Source organism: Ursus maritimus, unplaced genomic scaffold (assembly GCF_017311325.1).
Source record: "Ursus maritimus isolate PB19 unplaced genomic scaffold, ASM1731132v1 scaffold_25, whole genome shotgun sequence".
Classification (NCBI taxonomy): Eukaryota; Metazoa; Chordata; class Mammalia; order Carnivora; family Ursidae; genus Ursus; species Ursus maritimus.
In genome coordinates, this window is record NW_024425008.1 from 4,113,321 (window position 1) to 4,133,946 (window position 20,626).

At 46.1% G+C, this 20,626-nt stretch overlaps 1 protein-coding gene across 9 annotated transcripts in view; it reads right to left on the minus strand.

The window, feature by feature from the left end:
- Window positions 1–20,626, minus strand: part of WDR25 (WD repeat domain 25) — a 139,928-nt gene that overhangs the window by 44,300 nt on the left and 75,002 nt on the right. For all 9 annotated transcript variants that reach the window (XM_040641425.1, XM_040641424.1, XM_040641423.1 and 6 more), the window contains one exon: window positions 10,754–10,901. In XM_040641425.1, the coding sequence (XP_040497359.1) occupies window positions 10,754–10,901 (148 nt within the window). The remainder of the gene's footprint in view (window positions 1–10,753; window positions 10,902–20,626) is intronic.

Here is a 20,626-nt window from a genome sequence, read left to right on the forward strand (position 1 = left end):
AGCTACCGAACTGGCTCCACTTCCACTTTTTCCAAATGTAGGGAACTTTCTGTGACTCAGTGATTTCAAAGTAGCCCAGTTACAGCTTCGGTTTACTCATCGAAGTCTGTCAGAGCCAGCAAAGACCTCTCCCAGAGATGCACAGACCTAGACGGAAGACATTCACCACTGGCATCAAGGGAAACATTGTCTACTCCCATCCCACCACTGACACAAAGGATGGTGTGAACATTTCACTAGGAAAGCTCCATTTCCCCTCAGGTCAAAGAATGGTTCCTGCAACTAATCAGAGGGTATTACTGCATTCTCATATTTTTAACAACCAAATTCAAAATCCACCGAAACTTTCATTTAAAGGCTTTTAAAGGAGACTAGAAAAACTGCTCCCAAGTTAAGAGTGCAAATATTGGCGTTTTTAATAGGTAACATATTCACATAGTTTTTGGCAACAAAACTTACAGAATGATGGAAACAAAAACATCTGTTTTCAAAATGTTCTTCCCACGGTACAAACTTCTTGGAAAGCAGTTACTCTCTTGTTTTTTATTAAAGTGTCACCTTTCCCATGATGGAAGATTGTGATTTTTTTCTAACACCTTCCAGGGGCCCACAATTTGCAATTACTTGTAGTCACAGAAAATTTGGGAAACACTTGAGGTTTGGTAAATGAAGATTCTACACTTGTTTAAGCTCAACAAAGCCCCTAACTGTCGCTGAAACACTCAGGCACAAAGATTTTCATGGTCATCCTGTGTCGCTGCAATGTTGTCAAGAGCCGGGCACTGCAGGTCCTGTCCCCTGTAATGGTGAAGGGACTATAAACAACAGCCCAGCTGTCCAACCCAAGGGGAGCACTTAAGGTAAATACAGGTGTCTGCCTCGTAGAATGCTGAAAAGCTGTTTCAAACTGGAATCATGAACGGTGCTCTTTGGCAAGCAGACAATGCCTGATACCTAGTCTTGAAATACAAAAGTATTAAGTAGGGATTGGCACGGACAGAGACTGGGAAGAGATTCATTAACTTGAAGTGAATTGTTTTAGGGATAGTGAGAAAACTTTTTAAATTATACTAATATTGTTGTCATGATTTTTTTTTTTTTTTAAGAAATAAAGAATTCTTCCAAAAAGGCATCAGAAAGATGAGGAGACTTTCGTCAGAGTCCTAGGTGTCTCTCTCATTAGGTCAACAGATGAGAAACTCTTTCAAACAAACAAAAACTCCCCTCCCCAGGAATTAACCTAACTGGAAACCTGGTATTCCTTGAGCTTCCTCTTCTATCCTAAATCTCATTCAAGCTACAGTTGGTGGTCAGAAACTGCCCATGATGTGCCCAGTTAGCAGATGCCCCCTCCTAGGGAGGATGGAGCAGAGGGCTGCCTGCCCCAGTGTCCATATACCCAAGCCAGGACTCAGAGCAGCACTTGTGGAGATCTCAGGATGGGCATCAGAACTGCAGCTCAGGCCTCAGGACCCTTGCTCCAGGTAAGCAGCTAGGGGATCTGTCTGCAGGATGAGGGAAGGGATGACCACCACGTCCCCTAGATGGAAGAGGAGCACACAGACGCCACTGTGGCCCCCACACCACCAAAAAGGCCCCAGCAGGCCAGAAATCTGTCCTCCTGACAGAGACAACTGTGCCTACTGCTGACCTCTTGCTCATTCAGATTCACTGCCAGTCCTTAAGCCCAAAAGGAAAAACAAACTATCTGCCTAGAGAAAAAATGTTCCTCGTTTCTTGGACCATGGCACATAACCATATGCTTATTTCAGAAACGGCAGTGAATTAGCCATCTTTTTTCAAAAAGTGCAGTGATACAGTCTTGCCAACAATGGGGAAAAGATGGGAGGAAAGCGAAAGCTGAGTTGCTAAAAGATGAGGACTGAGCTTTTTCTGCTAAAAAAAAACCCCATGTATTTCTGCATGTTATTCTCCAACCTCCTAAAGAGACTGAGAATCTATGTCTAAATACTAAAATGTTCTTCTTAGAAGACAAGCTATGGTTTATGTCTTTTCTCCTAGTTTTGCTTATGAGAACTAGGTCTTTGCTGTATTTGTTTGTTAAAAGGGCCTAAAACTAAAAGATTTTAAAAGTTTTAATAAGCTTCCAGATACGTAATGGGAAACACGAAGGGAAGGAGGTTGAGCATGAGACTGCGGCTCAGAAATCAGGACCCCAGCTGCCGTCATCCAGCACTGTGCTCGAGCAGGAGGTGGTGCAGCAGAGGGGCTGGGAGCCGCACAGACCCAGGTGCCATCCCATCCCTGCCCCTTCCAGGGCAGGCCCCTCACTGTGGTGTTGCCCAGCCTCATACCCGTAAGGCCATCCGGAGGGCGACACGCAACATACATACTACATATTACATAAAGTGCTCTAGAGGACACGGCAGGGAGCGAACAACAAAAGGGAGCCTTTAACTGTTTGAAAAAAATTAAACCCCAAATTTCTGAATTCATCCTTGGTTAAGTTAAAAGCTAAAACCAAAGGCTGTAAGATTTTAACAGCAGGAAACTTGAGAGAGGAATAATCTGGAGTTTCTGTCTTGAGGCTATGAGAACACAATGCCCTGGGCTAGCCTTTACATTTTGGTGAAGAGATATGGACAAAGGCTGGAAATATTTATCAGAAACTATCTCCAATGTGAACACTAGCCACGGTGAAGGTGAAGGTCCTTTCCTGTCAGATTTGTTCCCACTCTACCTTTTCATACATTGAGTACCTTGTTTATCATGTCCTGTCTGGCAATGCTACTTTAAGCACAATGGTTAGTTACTACGTAACCTTTAACCTTGAGACTATCTGTGCTTGTTTACATGTTTGTTACAGAAAGTTCTATTCATTCACTGTATGCTGCTTATATGAGTTTTAAAATATTTAATGCACTAACACTGGCTTTATTGATCTGGTTATAATGAACTCAACCAGTATAAGAACTGTTCAGATCCTCTTGGAGTTAGGAAAAACCACTTCTCCTCCTCCTTGAATCAATAATGATACAAATAAACTATAAATCGTCATTAGAGCAAAAATATGTTTAAAACAGAATGCAGAATCTCAATTTGTTCTCTTGACACTATTATGACTACCCATGCTTCCATCACCAATGTTGCTAAGGTAAGGCAGCTGGTAACGTGGCTGGTGGTCACCTGGGTCTCCACCTGAGAAAGGAAGAGGGGCAACTCTGAGGAATTCCCTGGCTAGTATTAGGGAGTGGCTAGCCACTCCCTGGCTAACGCCTACCTTGGGGAACCCTATCAGCATGCACAGCTCTGGGTCCCCAAAGGGTCCTCCTCTTCCACTCAGTATGTCTGGCCCCCAGCCTAGTTCCTGGCACACAACAGACATTTGATCTAGGTCAGATGAAACCCAAGTATGGATCCCCAAGAAAGAAAGGGGAAGTTCATGCCCTCCTCTGCAGGGAGAGGGCACCTGTTACCTCCAGCTTACACGCGGCTTCCAAGTGTCATGCCACAACCCTCTGTGGTAGGTGTAATTAGCCCATTTCATAGCAGGAGAAATGAAAGCTCAGGGAGGTAAGGCCTCATCAAGGGCCACACAAGTCAGCCATGCTGGGAGAGAGGCTAGACCTGTCTGACCCCAGAGCCCTGCTCTCCGCACCCTGCCTCGCCTGCCCACAAGCTATACGTGACCTTTCCTTCTCCTTAGCTCTTTGTTCACATCCACGGACTCACGAACATGTAGGGGAGACGTTGACAAGGGAAAGCTGATGCTGTCGGCTCGTGGTGATTGAGCTTGTGTTCCCAGGCAGGCGGCATATGACTCATTTCGCTAAAATCAATATCATTACACTCATCCTCTGGGAAGTACTCGGCCAGCTGTAAATCTAACCATCCTGACTCAAAGTTAACGAGAAAAGGAGCTTACTAACTTTCAAATCAAACTCTATGAATCAGAAACAGGGGCCGTCTTGGCACGCCTGGCAGAGTCCTGCAAAGGGTCCGGGTGAGAGGCAGACAGGCCTGCATCTGCAGGCCCCCCATGGACAAGTGGGGGCCTCCGGCTCAGCCCAGCAGGCCTCTCCGATCCGCAAAACCAGCATAATAAAGTGTAGCTAAAGAAGCTGTCCTGAATCAGAGAGAGGCACGGAAGCTGGCAGGCCCAGACCAATGAGAGGCCCACAGACGGTGGGTGCAGAGCAACAGCAGCAGCAACAAAGAAACAGCGGCCATGGTGGCGAAACCTCTTGTACATCAAGTCTGGCCACTGCTCTTAATTATCTGGACAAAACTGAATTTTCTAAAATTAAAAAAAAAAAAAAAAAAAAGAGTTCTCGACTTGCAAACAAGGTGTGTCCAAAAATTTTGCCTCACGTTGGCTTTCTGGGGCCCTGCAGGCACCTGTGTTCAGGCTCCCCAGCAGTCCCCGGAGGTGGTCTGACCCGCGGGGCAGCCACACTGCTGCACAGCTGCCACTGAGCATGTGCAGAGACAATGCGCCACCCCACCGCCCCCCGTGCCATGATGGGAGCCAGTGAACTAGCACTGTCACGGAAAACCCTCCTTTTATCCACCCAGAGGGGTACGGCATGGACGTGTACGGACATGCGGCAGAACCTGCAGGCACCTTCCAAAGTGAGATACGGGCTGTCAGGGTGTTTCACTGAAGCTGACTAACATCGGATTTAATATCCATAACAAGGGCTGGCTTCTCACCCCAAAGCTGTACAGAAAGAGGGGAGAGAACACGGCTGAGACTGGAGAGAAAGACTCTTCAGAGTGAAAGAGAAAGGGTGTGCATGGGAATGGGTCTGGGTGCCTAGGGCCAAAGAAGGCGCAGCCCTGAGAACAAGCACATTTAAAAGCAGGCCAGGAATGGGGTGTCAGTGAAGAAATGAGCTTAGGAGAAAGAGGGGTGGTTGAGGACAAAGGAAAAGCAGAGGAGTCAGCGGGGGGCCTCCCTGCATCAGTGGGAGGGAGTGTGGGCAGCTGCTCCAGGCAAGAAGGCACTGGAGGGGCAGCACCAGGACCAATGTCAGCTCAGACCTCGCAGGGCTCCGGAGCCCCTCAAAGACTCCGCATCTCGATCCAGTGGCAAAACCCCTGGCCCAAAGGACTGACGACACAAAACGTGCCAATACCATCAGGAGCTGCACAAGTGTGCCCACTGGCTGGGGCCTCGTGATGCAGCTGGGTGTCTGCCTTCCTGGCCTCCACAGGCACCTGAAGGATGCCTGAGTTTCTCTGAGCTGTACTGGGGGGACACTCTGACACGGTGCTCAAAAGCCAAAGAATGGAGAAGCCCCAGCCCCTCTACAGGCACCCCTCCAAGACCTGGCAGGTGGCACCACTCAGCCCAAAAGGAGCCCCATCTGCAGCCTCTTCTCTAAAGCCCCATGAGCTCCTGGTCTTCTTCATCAGACCCTTCCTATGGCAAGCATACTCAAATCGCCAGGGCTAACATTTCTCCCACTGGAGCAGTGGCTGTCAAAAGCCAGAGAAGCCTCCTTCAGAAGGCCCAGTCAAGATCCATCTCAGTCGCCTTCTTCCTGGAGGCCCTAAGTCATCCTCCACAGGTGGCAAGCCAGCTGCCCAGGGGAGAGCCAAGCAGGCTCCCTTAAGCAAACGGTTCATCCATGGCAGGGAAACAGATGTGGCAGCCTCTGCCAGTCACACAGGCCAGAGGTGGATCCCAGCTCTGTCACTGTTGGCTGTGAGGCCTCGAGCAAGTCCCTCAATGTTCCAGACCTCAGTGTCTAGGTCAATGAAATGGGGATAAAAACACCGCCTTCACAGGTTAGAGTAGGGGCTAAATACATACTAAGCAAAGGAACTAACACCTCTTTATTCATCTCGGCTTCATACAGGCCAAGCAGAATGCTAGGAACCAGGGCTCCATCACCTAGGGCCTGGCCCATGGTGCATACTCAGCCAATGGGATATTGCCCTTTCTTGGAGTCCTTCTGTGACAAAGGCCCCAGTCATGTTAACCAGAACACACTTCTTGGAAAACAGGAGAAATGGTCATATATGGGTCCAGTTCCAGTCGGCTGCTCATTTTCATGCCCCAAAACCCCCACTGAAAGGCATAGGGACCCCCAGAGCAGGAGGAGTGAACCAGGGGCTGGTGATGGCAAGGCTGCAGGCAGTGGGTATCTGAGTAAAGAAGGCCACTGGGCACCTTGAGCTCTGGAGAGAGGGTCAGGCTGGGCTGTGGGAGGTCTGCATGCCCACCCTAAATAAAGGGCAGTTGCTGTCCCAGCACCAGGAGGAAGCTGCTAGCCTACCACCAGTAGTATTTTGTCACAGAGAAGCAAAATATGGAGGAGAAGCTGGGAGAACCCTGGAAGGCCTGTCTTCTTCCCAGCCTGCACCCAAGACCCACATAGGGGACCAAGGGCCACACTAGTAAGCCGCCTGGGGGATGATCAGACTGGGGGCTTTTGAAGCCAAGCCACCAAAGCCACTCCACATGAAGAAATGGGCCAGCAACTGGGGTTCTCTGGACCCTCAGCAGGAACAAGGTCATTCTTTCCCACCATCTGAAGGGTCTCACAGGGCAGTGATGGAGGAAGGGAAGGGATATCTTTTGCTGAGTGCCTACCTTGGGCCAGGCATTCTGTAAAGCATCCACAAACATTAACTCAGCTATTGCCCTCAATCACCCCACCACCAGCCAGGTCCAGTTACCACCTTCCACAGATGCGGAAACAGAGGTAAAGGCATTTTTTCCAAGGACACTGAGCTCAGGTAAGTGGAAGAACACATCTGCACCCCATCCATGCTCCTTCTATCCCACTGCACTGCCTCCAGCATCAGGTACCTGAGGCCAGGTGGCACTGCACGGATGTCCGGGACAGGCTGGACACACATCAAGAAAGCTGACCAGGCCAAAGGAAGGAGGACAGGGTGTCCTCTCTAGCCAGGGCCCTGGGGGCTCCAGGGAGAGGTAAATCTCCTTTCCAGCCAACAAATGCCAAGTACGAGGCCCTGCAGACCGCTGAGGCCTTAACAGCCAGGCTGGGGGCAACTGCTTGAGGGGCTGGAACCTGCAAGAGACCAGGGCCAGCAGAACTGAACTGAACAAGGTCTTTGGAGGATTTTGAGGAGACTGGCCGATCTGGTGTGCAGGACAGCTGACTCATAAGGCAGGCGACATTCGGGCCCTGATGGAGTCGGCCAGGGTTCCCTGAGGCCACCTCAGCCTAATGCACTAGAGACGTTTTGTTAGGAAGATTACAGACTGAAGCGGGAGCACCAAAAATAATGAATCTGTGAGCGGATTTTATTTAGGTGTTGATTCATGGTTGTCCTATAAGCCAACAGCCCGTCAGAACTATAAATTAATGAGATAAAATGTTGCTAGCCCTCCATATTTCAGGCCGGGTATTGACATTTTAGAATCCACAGATTTTTAACTGTATTGATTGAGGACACCAGGATAAATGGCCTTGGCGCCAAATTCCCATTAACGACAATGGGCACCGAGTGACTAATTCCCAAAGCACTGCGGTGAGAACGCCCTGCGTTGCCTTCTCCTGGCAGGGAGTTCTAATTAGATTGAAATGAAAAAGCCAAATCACCAAGGGCAGAAAGACGCAGATCAAGTAAAAAGGAAAATCAGACTCAGTGATGAGAAAGGACGAGATAAGTCAAACCAGGCCGAGAGCCACGGGGGCTGCCCAAGCCCACCGACCTCTGCTAAAGAGAGCACCTAGTACAACCTGGGGTGGGGATACACAGCTGAAGTGGGAGACCTGGGGAGAGCTAACTCCCCTACAGCCACCGACAGGTTTCACTGCCCAGCAAGGGCCAGCCTCCACTCACACACTGAGCAGCTGCTCCGAGCCAGCCCTGGCCAGATGATGGGCATAGCAAGACTCCTAGGACAGGCCCCATTCTCAAGGAGCACCCACACTAGTCAGGGAGACAGACACAGAAACCAGCAACCCCCTTGGCAGGAGAGGCCCCATCTAGGGACTGGAGGGCTTTCCCAAGGGTAAGGCCCAAACCCTGAGACCCTTGCCCCCAAGGGACAAAGAATATCCAACAAGCTCACCACTACAGCCCCCACCAGATCCTGTACATAGTACGTGCTCAGTAAGTACCTACTTAATGAATGGAACTGAGCCCTCAACAGATGAACCAGGTGAGAAGTGCTATTCCTGGGAAAGGGGTGGAGTGGAGAAGTCCTCCATCTCAGGCAAAGCCCTGAGGACAGGGGCTGTGCCTTCCCTATACCACCCAACACACCACAGCCAGGGGTGCACGCTGGGCCTGGGGCCAGACAAGCTTCTCTCCCTGAAGTTCTGCCACCAACGGGACAAGGCATGCCTCCTCCCCTCCTCCCGCTCTCTACCCTGCCTGGGGTCATACCCAACCAGCTGCAGATACTAGGGAGAACTGCCCAGAGTGCAAATCAAGCCATGGTTCTCTCCTGCTCCAAACTCGACAATGGCCCCCTACTGCCATCTGCTGTGGCAGTCCCTAACTTGTCAGGAAGGAAGACTCTCTTTCAACATCTAAAACTTTCGGAACCACCCCCCCCCACACACACACACACTCACACACACACACACCCACAATGGCACTGTCTGTTTAACATCTGTTGATCGAGAAGATCCATTAGGACAAAGCGCCACTAGGAATCCATTAATGTCATGAAATGAACTTGTATTTGATTAATGCAACATCACCCCCAGTATGTGAAAGGCATCACTCCTTCACTCGGTGGGTGGGCAGTGCAGGTACCCACGGGTGCTCGGTGACCCCAGAGTGGGGAACAGTGCCTGGAGAACGCATACCTCATAGGCCAAGAACTGCATGAAGCTCACGCTCCTATTCCTGCAGCTCCAGACTCGCTGCCCCAGATCCCCACACCCCACATATCCACACACACCATGAGGTTCATGTTCCTGTAACAACTCTGTCCTCATTCTCCTGTCTACTGAGAACCCACTTCCCTCACCCTCAACCGTGCCCCCTTCACCTAGACCTCTGTCCCCCTAGTTCCTGCCTCAGGGTAGGTTCCACTTCCTCCTGGAAGTCTTTCTTGATCTTCTAGGCTAGATGTCCTTGCACTTCCTGTATCTCGCTCCATCGCTGTAACCTGGGATTCTCTCTGCACTTCTGTCTCCCCCAGCAAACAAGAGCTTCTGGGGTGGATCCTGGGTCTTGTTCACCTCTGTGTCTCCAATGCCGAGCATGGCTTACTGGGCACACAGGCAACATGGTGAGCCTGGCAGACCTGTGCGTGAAAAGAGGAGTCTGGTGGTGCCAGCCCTGAAGGGTGACTGGGGCCTAAATGAGACCCCGTATGTGAGGCTGTAGGAGAACATTACCTGCTATCATCATTACCAACTAAGTGGCACCAAACCCCTGAGCCATAGCCCCCTCGTTGGCCCTGTGGGGCTCACGGTAAGACGACAAATGGTTGGGGAAACACTCTGGAGAAGAAAAACACGATACACTCAGCACGGTAGAAAGGGCACAGGATTTGAAGATGCAGACATGGTTCTAAATCCCCACTTGCCACGCACCACTGGGAGGCTCTGAGGAAGCTACTCGCTGTCGTGAGCCTCAGACTTCTCACCCATAAAATGCGGGAAAGAATCACGGGAAGCAGGCTGTGGTGAGGACTGATACATTATGTATAAAGCCTGTGGCCCAGTACCGGCCACTGACATGGCCATGGGTCTTGTCATCATCCCCAGAGAGGGCGTGTGGGGCTCCGTCAGAGGAGCTGCGAGGCCACCCCTCAGCAGGCCAGAGGAGATGAGGGTGCTCGGGGTGGGAAACAAACTCCACAGTTACCCCAATCCAACCACTGTGCTCCTTCCCTGCACCCCTGCCAAGCTGCTGGGGAGGAGCTGTGTGGTTGGGCCCAGAACTGTCATCTCCTGCTTGCCAGGCCCTGGGAAAGGCACAGACCCCAGTGCCTCCACTGCTGGGCATGGGAGGCCTCTCTGAAGACTGAAGGGGACACCCCAGGGATGGGTGGGAACTCTAGCCTCCCCTCCTGACCCTGGCAATAGTGCCTAGCAGAAAAGTGACCAGAAGAAGCCCAGGGAGGCAAAGGCAACGTGGGTGCTGAGACCAGCCTGCCGGAGTCAGGGGCAGAGGTTCTAAGCCAGCTCGGCACCTGCTGGCTCTGTCCTCACCTGAAGAGCATGGATAGGACCCCACTCGGGGCCTGTGGCTGGATTAGGTGCTGAGAGTGCCTATTGCACAGGAGCATCCAGTACTGTCAAGTTCCTTCCGCTGACTTCTCTCTCCTTGTCGCCCTGCTTGTCAGGAGGCCCCTTAGGATTTACCCAGCACAAATCCATCTTACCCAAGTGCCTTTTCAGTGTAGGCATTAAAGCAGAACTCGTTTGCAGACTTTCCTTATGAGCTGGAATCATTCCTTACAGCCTTTCAACAATAATGAATTGACAGGAATTCTAAACTGATTTCAACCAAAGGACATTGTGATAAAGCTAAATCTATTTTGGTACAAATCACATGTCAGAAGTTGATTAAAAAGCCACCTCTTTATCCAGCCCCACAGCTTGGGGCTGAGACAACCTCAGGGCTCTGTCCTCTGGGCAGGCTGGCAGAGGCCGACCTCAAACCCTCCATGGAGAGTCTTGGTTCCAGGCAAATGCCCTGGAAACATACTCACCAAGTAAGAGCCTCTCCTGAGGGCTATCTCCTACTGCCCTGAAACCGTACACAGGTTGTGGCTGCTGTCCCGCCCAGAGAAGCTTCCCAATGAGAAAGGGGTGCCTCAGGATAACAATGCAGGAAAACACACCTGTTTCAAGGTCTGTTAGGTGTAGGGTGAAGTCGAAGCCACCGCTGAGGATGCGCTGACCACAGGGAGACCACCGGGCAGCCCGCACCGCCTCGCTGTGCAGGGAGTAGGTCTGCAGGCAGCGGCCTGAGTCCACAGCGTTCCACACCTACAAGGTAAACACAGTGCCAGATGTCAAAATGGGAGCCTGATCTCTAGGGCTCAACTTGACCCCTCTACAGGAGCAGAGAGTTTCACAGTGGAACCAGATTCCTATTATTTTACCATCAAAACAATACCTAGCTGTTAGACTTTTCCTTGCTGAAGTGTAAAGGCTTGGGGCTGGCAAGTTGAGGGGGAGCTTTACCCAAAATCTTTCCTGGGGTTAAGGGAGCCCCCCAGAAGCCCAGGGAGGAAAAGGCAACATGGATGCTGATACCAGCCAGCCTTGGGCAAGAAAACAGCATGTCCAAGTTCTGCCACTCAGCCACCCAGCCCTTCCCATCCACTTGGAAGCTGCTCACCACCACATATCCTGCCCTGCTCGCCTGCTTCTAGCCCAACCTCACCTGCACCTCTGACATCTGTCCTCTGAGATGGGGCTTTGTGAGCCCTGCAATGGACGCTGCACCAGGTCAGGCTATCTTCACGGGTACTGCTTTAAGAGTAAGATCCAAAACAGACCCTTGCCACACCAGTGCTTACAATGGGGCAAAGAGCCAGTATCTATCTGCCCAAAGGGCCAGCTGTTCTTTTTTCTGGGGAGAAGGCATTATCCCTCATTCCCACCCTGGCTTTCCACGGTGATGAGGCCTGTGGCAGGAAGCCCCATGTATATTCAATGACTTCTGAAATACGTTCTTAAGCCCTCAAGTACAGAACCGCACATTCCAAGAACCGGGGCCACTCCACGCATGAGAGAGCCCTTTACCAGCTGTCCCAGGAACCCCAGGGAAAAGCTGGTTAGCATGAGCCTGACAGGGCTGGCTCTGGGCCTGGCATGCAGACTCAGCAGGGCTAGTCTCCTACCCTCACTGTCACTCCAAGAAGCAGGGGATGCTCCCGCCCACCGTCTGAGGTGGCTTAGAGGATGGAACATGAGAAGCAGGAAGAGCACCTGCAGTCAAAACACGGGCATTGGAGTCAAGTGCCTGCCATGGGATGCTTCTGCTTGCAGGCCATGTGACTTGGCCAAGCAGCTCAACCTGCCTAGGCCTTAGTCTCCTCCACGAAGTGGGGATAAGAAGAGCCCCATCCCAACGACTGTGGTGAGGAATGAGTGGGGCTGGCGGGCATGCTCCTTGGGGCTTGCCATACACGTAGTTCTTTTTTTTTTAAATCTTTCTTTTTTTAAAGATTTTATTTATTTATTTGACAGAGATAGAGACAGCCAGCGAGAGAGGGAACACAAGCAGGGGGAGTGGGAGAGGAAGAAGCAGGCTCATAGCAGAGGAGCCTGATGTGGGGCTCGATCCCATAACGCCGGGATCACGCCCTGAGCCGAAGGCAGACGCTTAACCGCTGTGCCACCCAGGCGCCCCCATACATGTAGTTCTTAATAGCAGTGCTCTCTGACCCTCTCTCAGTTACATCAGGGAACCCAAGCTTCATGTCCTTCATTTCCCTAATAACCCAAAGTGTACCACACATCCACAGACCCAATCTGGAGATAAGACTTCCCTTTCAAGATGGCAAAATTCATCCTGCTGCATCCTGAAGGTCCTCAAAATGCAAAGGATCAGAATTCTGAAAGTATGTTTCCTGGGCATATGTAAATGTCTGAGCTTAAAAAAACAAGAGGTCAATAGCAGCCATCAAAGAATACTAATAGAGCTCAGATCCTTTTTTTCTTCTTAGGGGTTAATAGCTGGGGTCTCAAACTGAAAAATCAAGAAAGAGCATCATTTACATTTGAAACACGGACACAGGGGTGCCTGGCTAGCTCAGGTGGTAGAGCACCGTGACTCTTATCTCCACGTGAGTTCCAGCCCCATGCTGGGTGTGGAGCCTACTTAAAAAAAAAAGTTAGAAATATGGACAGAAATAATGGAAGAACATTTTTTCATGTGTCTGTTAGCCCACATGAAAATATGTTCTTTCATTATTTCTGTCCATATTTCTAACTTTTGTTCATAGCAGCATTGTCCGCAATAGCTAAATTGTGGAAGGAGCCAAGATGCCCTTCAACAGAGGACTGGATTAAGAAGATGTGGTCCATACATACAATGGAATATTACTCAGCCATCAAAAAGAACGATTTCACAACATTTGCAGCAACATGGATGGGACTGGGGGAGATAATGCTAAGTGAAATAAGTCAAGCAGAGAAAGACAATTATCATATGGTTTCACTCATTTATGGAACATAAGAAATAGGAAGATCAGTAGGAGAAGGAAGGGAAGAATGAAGGGGGGGTAATCAGAAGGGGGAATGAACCATGAGAGACTATGGACTCTGGGAAACAAACTGAGGGCTTCAGAGGGGGATTGGGACAGGCTGGTGATGGGCATTAAGGAGGGCATGTATTGCATAGTACACTGGGTGTTATATGCAAGTAATGAATCATGGAACATTACATCAAAAACTAGGGATGTACTGTATGGTGACTAACATAACACAATAAAAAAAAAAAAAGTTGGGATTGGGACAGGCCGGTGATGGGCATTAAGGTGGGCATGTATTGCATAGTACACTGGGTGTTATATGCAAGTAATGAATCATGGAACATTCCATCAAAAACTAGGGATGTACTGTATGGTGACTAACATAACACAATAAAAAAAAAAAAAAAGAAAGAAAGAAAGAATGGAAGAAACAGCAAGAAGCCTTCAAAGTGGAGTGGGAGTTTGTGGTAGAAGAACAGAGTGCAGTTTTTTCAAAACTATGTACAAGTATGACTCTTTAATAGAAAGAATAAAGTAAAATTTATGATTACACCTACAGGATTAACATGGCTAAAAAATAAAAAATATAGATTACATAAGACAAGCTGCACATATGCAGCAAGATACCATCTAAGTTATTAAAACACAAGAAACAGTGCTTTTATCGAAGAAGAAGAAGAAGAAGAAGAAGAAGAAGAAGAAGAAGAAGAAGAAGAAGGGGAGGAGGAGGAAGTGGAGGAGGAGAAGGAGGGAGAAGAAAGGGAGGAAGGTAGGGAGGGAGGAAGGAAGAGAAAGAAAGAAAAAGAAAAAGGAAACAAGAAAAAGGAAAAGGAAAGGAAACGAAAGGAAAGAAAGAAAAGAAAAAAAAAGAACGAATAGAACAAGTGTTGGGGAGAATGTGGAGGAACTAGAAGCTCCGTGCACTGCTGGGGGGAATGTGAAATGGTGCAGCCTGTGTGGACAACGGTACAACAGTTTCTTTAAAAAATTATGCATAGGGGCGCCTGGGGGGCTCAGTCAGTTAAGTGTCTGCCTTCGGCTCAGGTCATGATCTCAGGGTCCTGGGATCGAGTCCTGTGTCACCCTCGGGCTCCTGCTCCGCGGGGAGCCTGCTTCTCCCTCTCCCTCTGCCCCTCCCCACCACTCATGCTCTCTCTCTCGTACTCTCTCTCAAATAAAATCTTTTTTTAAAATTATGCATAGAGAAAAAAAAAATTATGCATTGAGTCACCACAGGATCCAGCAATCCCATTTGTGTGCGTATACCCAAAAAACTGAAAGCAGGGTCTCAAAGAGATACCTCAAAGAGACACCAAAGTTCATAGCAGCATTATTCAGTGGAGCCAAAAGGCGGAAGCAACCCCAGTGCCCATCAACGGATGAATGGATCAACAACACGTGGTCCATCCATATGATACTATTTAGCCTTAAAAAGGAAGGAGATTCTGACACCTGCCCCAGCATGGATGGACCTTGAAGATACTGTGCTGAGTGACATAAGCCAGACACAGAGGGGAAATACTGTATCATTCCACTTACACGGGACAGGGGTTGGGGGAGGGGAGAGTGGGGAGTCAGTGTTTAATGGGGACAGAGTTTTAGTTTTGTGAAACAAAAAGAGTTAAATCCTGTGCTATATGCATGTCACCACAATCTTAAAAACACACATGATGCAAAATTCTATCATATTTATTTGTGCATTTACAGTAAGACTGTAACAAATATGTATGAAGATGACGGTCACTCCAGGGAGTGGTGGGCGAGGGATGGGGCTGAGAGAAGGGCACTGTGAACACTATGCTGTATTTCTGAGGGGGGTGGTGGGAATGACTATGCTCTGAAGCAAATATTCCCAAATGTTTCCATCTATGAAACTTCATTTTTGGGGTGCCTGGGTGGCTCAGTCAGTTAAACGTCCAGCCCTTGATTTCGATTCAGGTCATGATCTCAGGGTTGTGAGATCGAGCCCCACATTGGGCTCCGTGCTGGGCACTAAGCCTACTTAATATTATCTCTCCCTATGCCCCTCCCCCACTCTAAAAATAAATTTAAAAAATAAAAATAAACTCATTTTTTCATTCATTCAACAAACATTTCCTGAGTACCTGCTATTAGCCAGGCATTGTTCAGCAGTAAACAAGACAAAAACCCCTGCCTTCAATGAGACAGACACTGAACAAGAGAAACAAGCAGAATCTATGTAGTAAGGTAGTGGTAAAGACCCAGGGCATAATTGAGCAAGAAAGGAGCTCTAGGGCCAGGAGAAGGACTGAAATGGTGGCCAGGAAGGGCCTCTCCGAGAAGATGGCTTTGAAGGAAGATCTGAAGTGGTGAGGAAAGGAGCTATACAGAAATTGGGGAAGAACCCTGCAGGCTGCTGTGCCAGGAGGAGCATGCGGGGCAAGGGAGACACGGAAGACAGTGTGGAGCTTCTGTAAGAATCCACGGGAGAGAGGAGCACGGTTGGACCACTTGGTGGCAGTGAAAAAGTGGCTTTGCTTGGAAGGTAGAACCAACAAAATAAGAAGAAGGAGGAGAAAGTTAAGGAAGGAGGAAGAGGGGAAGAAAAGAGAAGAGGAGAAGAAAGCACCAAGGCCCAAAGCAGCAAACTGGCTGAGTCTGAATTCTTGGCCACGGGGCCTTCTGAATCAGCCACGGAGACATGTTTAAGGAAATCCGTCAATCTGTAAATTGTCCGATAACTCTCCTCTGAAGTGAAAAATGCATACTTGGCTCTCCTGGTTGATATATACACAAGGATAGCGTCAGAATCAATGCAGACCAGTCAGCCACTTCTCAAAGCTACCCAGGGTGAAGGAGAGAAGAATCTCTGCTAATCGCTCTCCCTAATTGAATTTAATGTTCACTGTCAGGTTTTAAAGATTAATTCCCAAACACTGTGGCAGCCTGAAGTGTGTACCTTTTTTCAATTAAGTAATTAGAGATCCCCATCTGCCTCCATGGAATTAAGGAGTTAAGTCTTCTGTCAAATGTTCTAAGATGACTTGATGCATTAACTAGACAGAGACATTCTATGTGTCCAACAGAAGTCAGATTCGGAAAGAACATGACAAGTAAAATGTGCATTTGCTTGGCTGTCCCACATTTACTGTGGTTTCCATGTCCTGGTGACTGATACATGACACCACCAGGAGTTCCTCACAATCTCCTAAAACCCATTGCTGTGGCAATGTTCTTCCTGCCTACCTGTGTGCCTTTTGTTTTTGATTACAAAACAAATACAATCTCCTTGTAAAATATTCAAATTATATAGATATGCAAAAAAACAATATCCCATAGGAATCAACTACAAGATTGTGGTTTCTCTGATTATATTAGAAGTAAGTCTGCTCGGGAGGGGGGCGGGAACAGAGAAACAGAAAAAAATAAGAATCGTCCATAATTCTACCACCTGGACACAAAGGCTATCAAACTTCTGGGTGAACTTTGCCTCCCATTTGGCCCCTCCCTGACAGCTCCTACCTTGCAGACCTTCCTAGTTCAGCCACACCTCCTGGCCTCTTCTCCACCCTTTGACAGCCCCTGCTGCCCCAGGATATCATTCTAGAGACCACTCTCAGACTCACTAGATCAGCAAGCCTGTGCAACCAGTGCCCAAACCTTCACCAAGCCATCTGCCTGCAAAAGCTTTGGGATTCCTTTACAATGTGTGTGTCAAGGGCTAGAACTGCACCGCATCTACAGACCAATCTGGGAGGATGTCTTAACAATACTGAGTTTTCCAATGGATGAATAGGATATATTCCTCCTTTTATTTAGGTCTTCCTTAATTTCTCTAGGCAATGGTTTTTAGTTTTTTAATGAAAAACTCTTGCACATCTTTTATCAAACTTATCCCTAATTACTTCATGTTTTGATGATATTGTAAATGGTATTTTTGATTTTTAATTTTAGGTTCTTCATTTTCAATGCACAGAAATACAATTAATTTTTGCATATTTACCTTGAATTTTACAATCTTGCTAAACCAACTTTTCAATTCTTGAAGGGTTTTTTTTGTAGATTCAGTAGAATTTCCCAATAGACAATTGGATTCTCTGCAAATAAAAGTTTTACTTCCTCCTTTCCAATATGGATATTTTTTGTTTCTTTTTCTTGCCTTATTGCACTGGCTAGAATCTCCAGTACAGTGCTGAACAGACATGGTGAGACTGGACACCCTTGCTTTGTTCCTGATCTGATGGGGAAAGCAATCAGTCTTTTACACAGTTAAGTACAATGTGAAAGTTAATGTTTTCATAAATTCCCCTTATCAGTTTGAGAAAATTCTCTTCTATTTCTGGTTTGCACAAAGTTTTTATCGACATGAATACTGTATATTGTCAAATGCTCCTTCTGTATCTCTTCACACGATCATTTGGTTCTTCTTTTGTAGTTCATTAATATGCTGAAATGCATTGATTTCCAAATATTAGGTGAACCTTGCATTCCTGAGACAGCTCTTACTTGGTCATGATATTATAAGCACATAGAAATAAGTATGTGTATACACACACACACACACACACACACCCCTACAGGTGGATTAATCTACTAAAATTTTATTTAAAATTTTTGTATCTGTGTTCATAAAAGATACTGATCTATCATTTTCTTCTCTTACAGTGTCTTTTTCTTGTGGGTATAAGGTAACGATGGCCTCACAGAATGAGCTGAAAAGAGTTTCCTTCTCTATGATTTTCTGGAAGAGTTTGAATAGAATTGTGTAGTAGTTTCCTAGGGCTGCCATAACAAAGTACCATAAACTGAGTGGCTTAAACAACAGAAATGTATTATATCTCATGATTAAGGAAACTAAAAGTCAGAAATCAAGGTGTTAGCAGAGTTGGCCCTTTCTGAGGGCCATGAGGGAAGGATCTGTTCCAGACCTTTCTTTTTGACTTGTACATGGCTGTCTCATTCACATGGTATTCTCTCTGTATCCCTTTTTATTAGGATACCAATTATACTGAATTAAGGCCCATCCTAATGACCTCATTTTAACTTGATTATCTCTGTAAAGGCCTTATTTCCAAATAAGGACACATTCTGAGGCACTGGCGGTTAGGACTTAAAAATATAAATTTTAAGAGAGACACAACTCAACCTATAACAAACTGGTATTATTTCTCTTAAATGTTTGGTAAGATTCACTAGTGAAGTCATTTGGGCCTGGAGTTTTCTTTGTGGGAAGGTTTTTAACTATGAATTCAACTTTAATGGATATGGGGCTTTGGGGGTTATCAATTTCTTCAGGAGTGAGCTTGTCCTGTTTGGGTCTTTCAAGGGATTTATCCATGTCATCTAAGTTGTAGAATTCACTGGCATAAAGTTGATCATAACATTACCTTAGTAGCCTTTTAATGTCTTTAGAATTTGTAATTAAGTCACTTCTCATACTATGTTAGTATGTGTCTTTTCTATTTCATTCCTGATGAGTGACTGAAGGTTTATCAGTTTCAATGGTCTTAAAGAACCAGCTTTTGGTTTTACTGATTTTTCTGTTTATCTGTTTTCTATTTCAATTATTTCTGCTCTTATCTTAATCTCCTTTCTTTTGCTGACATTGGGTTGAATTTGCTCTTTTTTTTCTTATGTCTTAAAGTGGAAGCTGAGATCACAGATTTGAAATTTTCTTTTTTTTTTTTTCCTATGAATATAGGCATTTAGTGCTATAAATTACCAGCTGAGAACTGCTCTAACTACATTCCACAAATTTTCATGTTGGGCTGTCATTTGCATTCAGTTCAAAATATTTTCTAATATCCCTAATAGTTTCTTCCTGGACTCAGGGATTATTTAGAAGTATGTTTTTAGTTTCCAAATATTTGGGAATTTTCCAGATACCTATTATTGATTTTTTATTTAATTCCATGATCATTAGAGAATATACTTGAATGATTTCAATCCTTTTCAATTTACTGAGACTTGTTTTATGGCCTAGAATTTGGTCTACCCTGGTAAACATTCTATGTACACTTCAAAAGAATGTACATTCTGCTGTTGTTACATAGGGTGTTTTATAAATGTCAATCAGGCCAACTGTTATTTAAATATTCTGTATCTTTACGGATTTTCTGTCTACTTGATCTATTGATTATTGAGAAAAGGGTGTTGAAACCTGCAACTACAATTGTGGATTTGATTATTTCTTCATTCAGTTCTATTAGTTTTGCTTCATGTATTTTAAAGCTCTTATTAGGAGCATAATGGTATGTCCTTTGATGAATTGACCCCTTTATCATTATAAGATAACTCTATTCCATGCTAATATTCTTTGCTCTGAAATCTATTGTCTGATATTAATATGGCCATTCTAACTTTTTTAAATTAGTACTAGTGTGGTATATCTTATCCTATCCTTTCACATTTAACTTCTTGCATCTTAATATTTGAAGTGGGTTTCTTATAGGCATTATATAGTTGCCTTTTTATGCAATCTAACAATCTTTGTTTTTTTTAAAATGGGATTTAGACCAGGGTGCCTGGGTGGCTCAGTCGGTTAAGTAGTCAACTCTTGATTTTGGCTCAGGTCATGATCTCAGGGTCATGAGACTGGGCCCCAAGTTGCCCCCGCTCATGCATACTCTCTCTCTATATATACTTACTTACTTACATACATACATACATACGTAAATAGATATTTAGACCATTTCATCTATTATTGATACAGTTTGGGTTTAAATTTGCTATTTGTTTTCTTGGATTTTTTTAAAGATGTTATTTATTTATTCATTTGAGAGGTAGAGAGAAAGAAAGAGTGAGCCAGGGAGGAGCAGAGGGAGGACAAGCAGACTCCATGTTGAGTGCAGAGCCTCATGCAGGGCTCGATCCCACAAACCTGAGATCATAACCTGACCCGAAATCAAGAGTGGGGCACTTAACTGACTGAACCACCCAGGCACCCCATGCTATTTGTTTTCCATTCATCTCATCTATCCTTTGTTNNNNCTTTCCCTTTTTTGCTTTCTTTTGAATTGAGTATTTTTTGTTTCATTTTATCTCCCACTGTTAGATTACTAACCATAAATCTTTGTTTTGTTTTATTACTAGTTGCTTTAAGGTTTATAGCATACATCTGTAACCTATCACAGATAAACTTCAAGTAATATTAGCGCTTGTTTTATAAGAACCGTAATAATAATAAATACCATTTCCCACATATCAGCTTGTATGCATTATCATACATTTTACACAAACCCCATAAAACGTGGTTATTGTTTTTACTTTAAACAATCAATCATCATTTAAAGTGATTTTTAAGTAAGAACAAAAATTATTTACATTTACCCACATATTTACCACTTCTGGTGCTCATTCCCCTGTGTAAATGTAGATTTCTATCTGGCATTATTTTCCTTTTGCTTTGAGAAATTTATTTAACATTTCCTATAGTGCAAGTCTGCTGGTGATGAATTATTTCAGCTTATAAATATCTAAAAAAAGCATTCTGCCTTTCTTTTAAACACATATTTTGCTGGGTATTACATTTTAGAGGCTGACGATGGT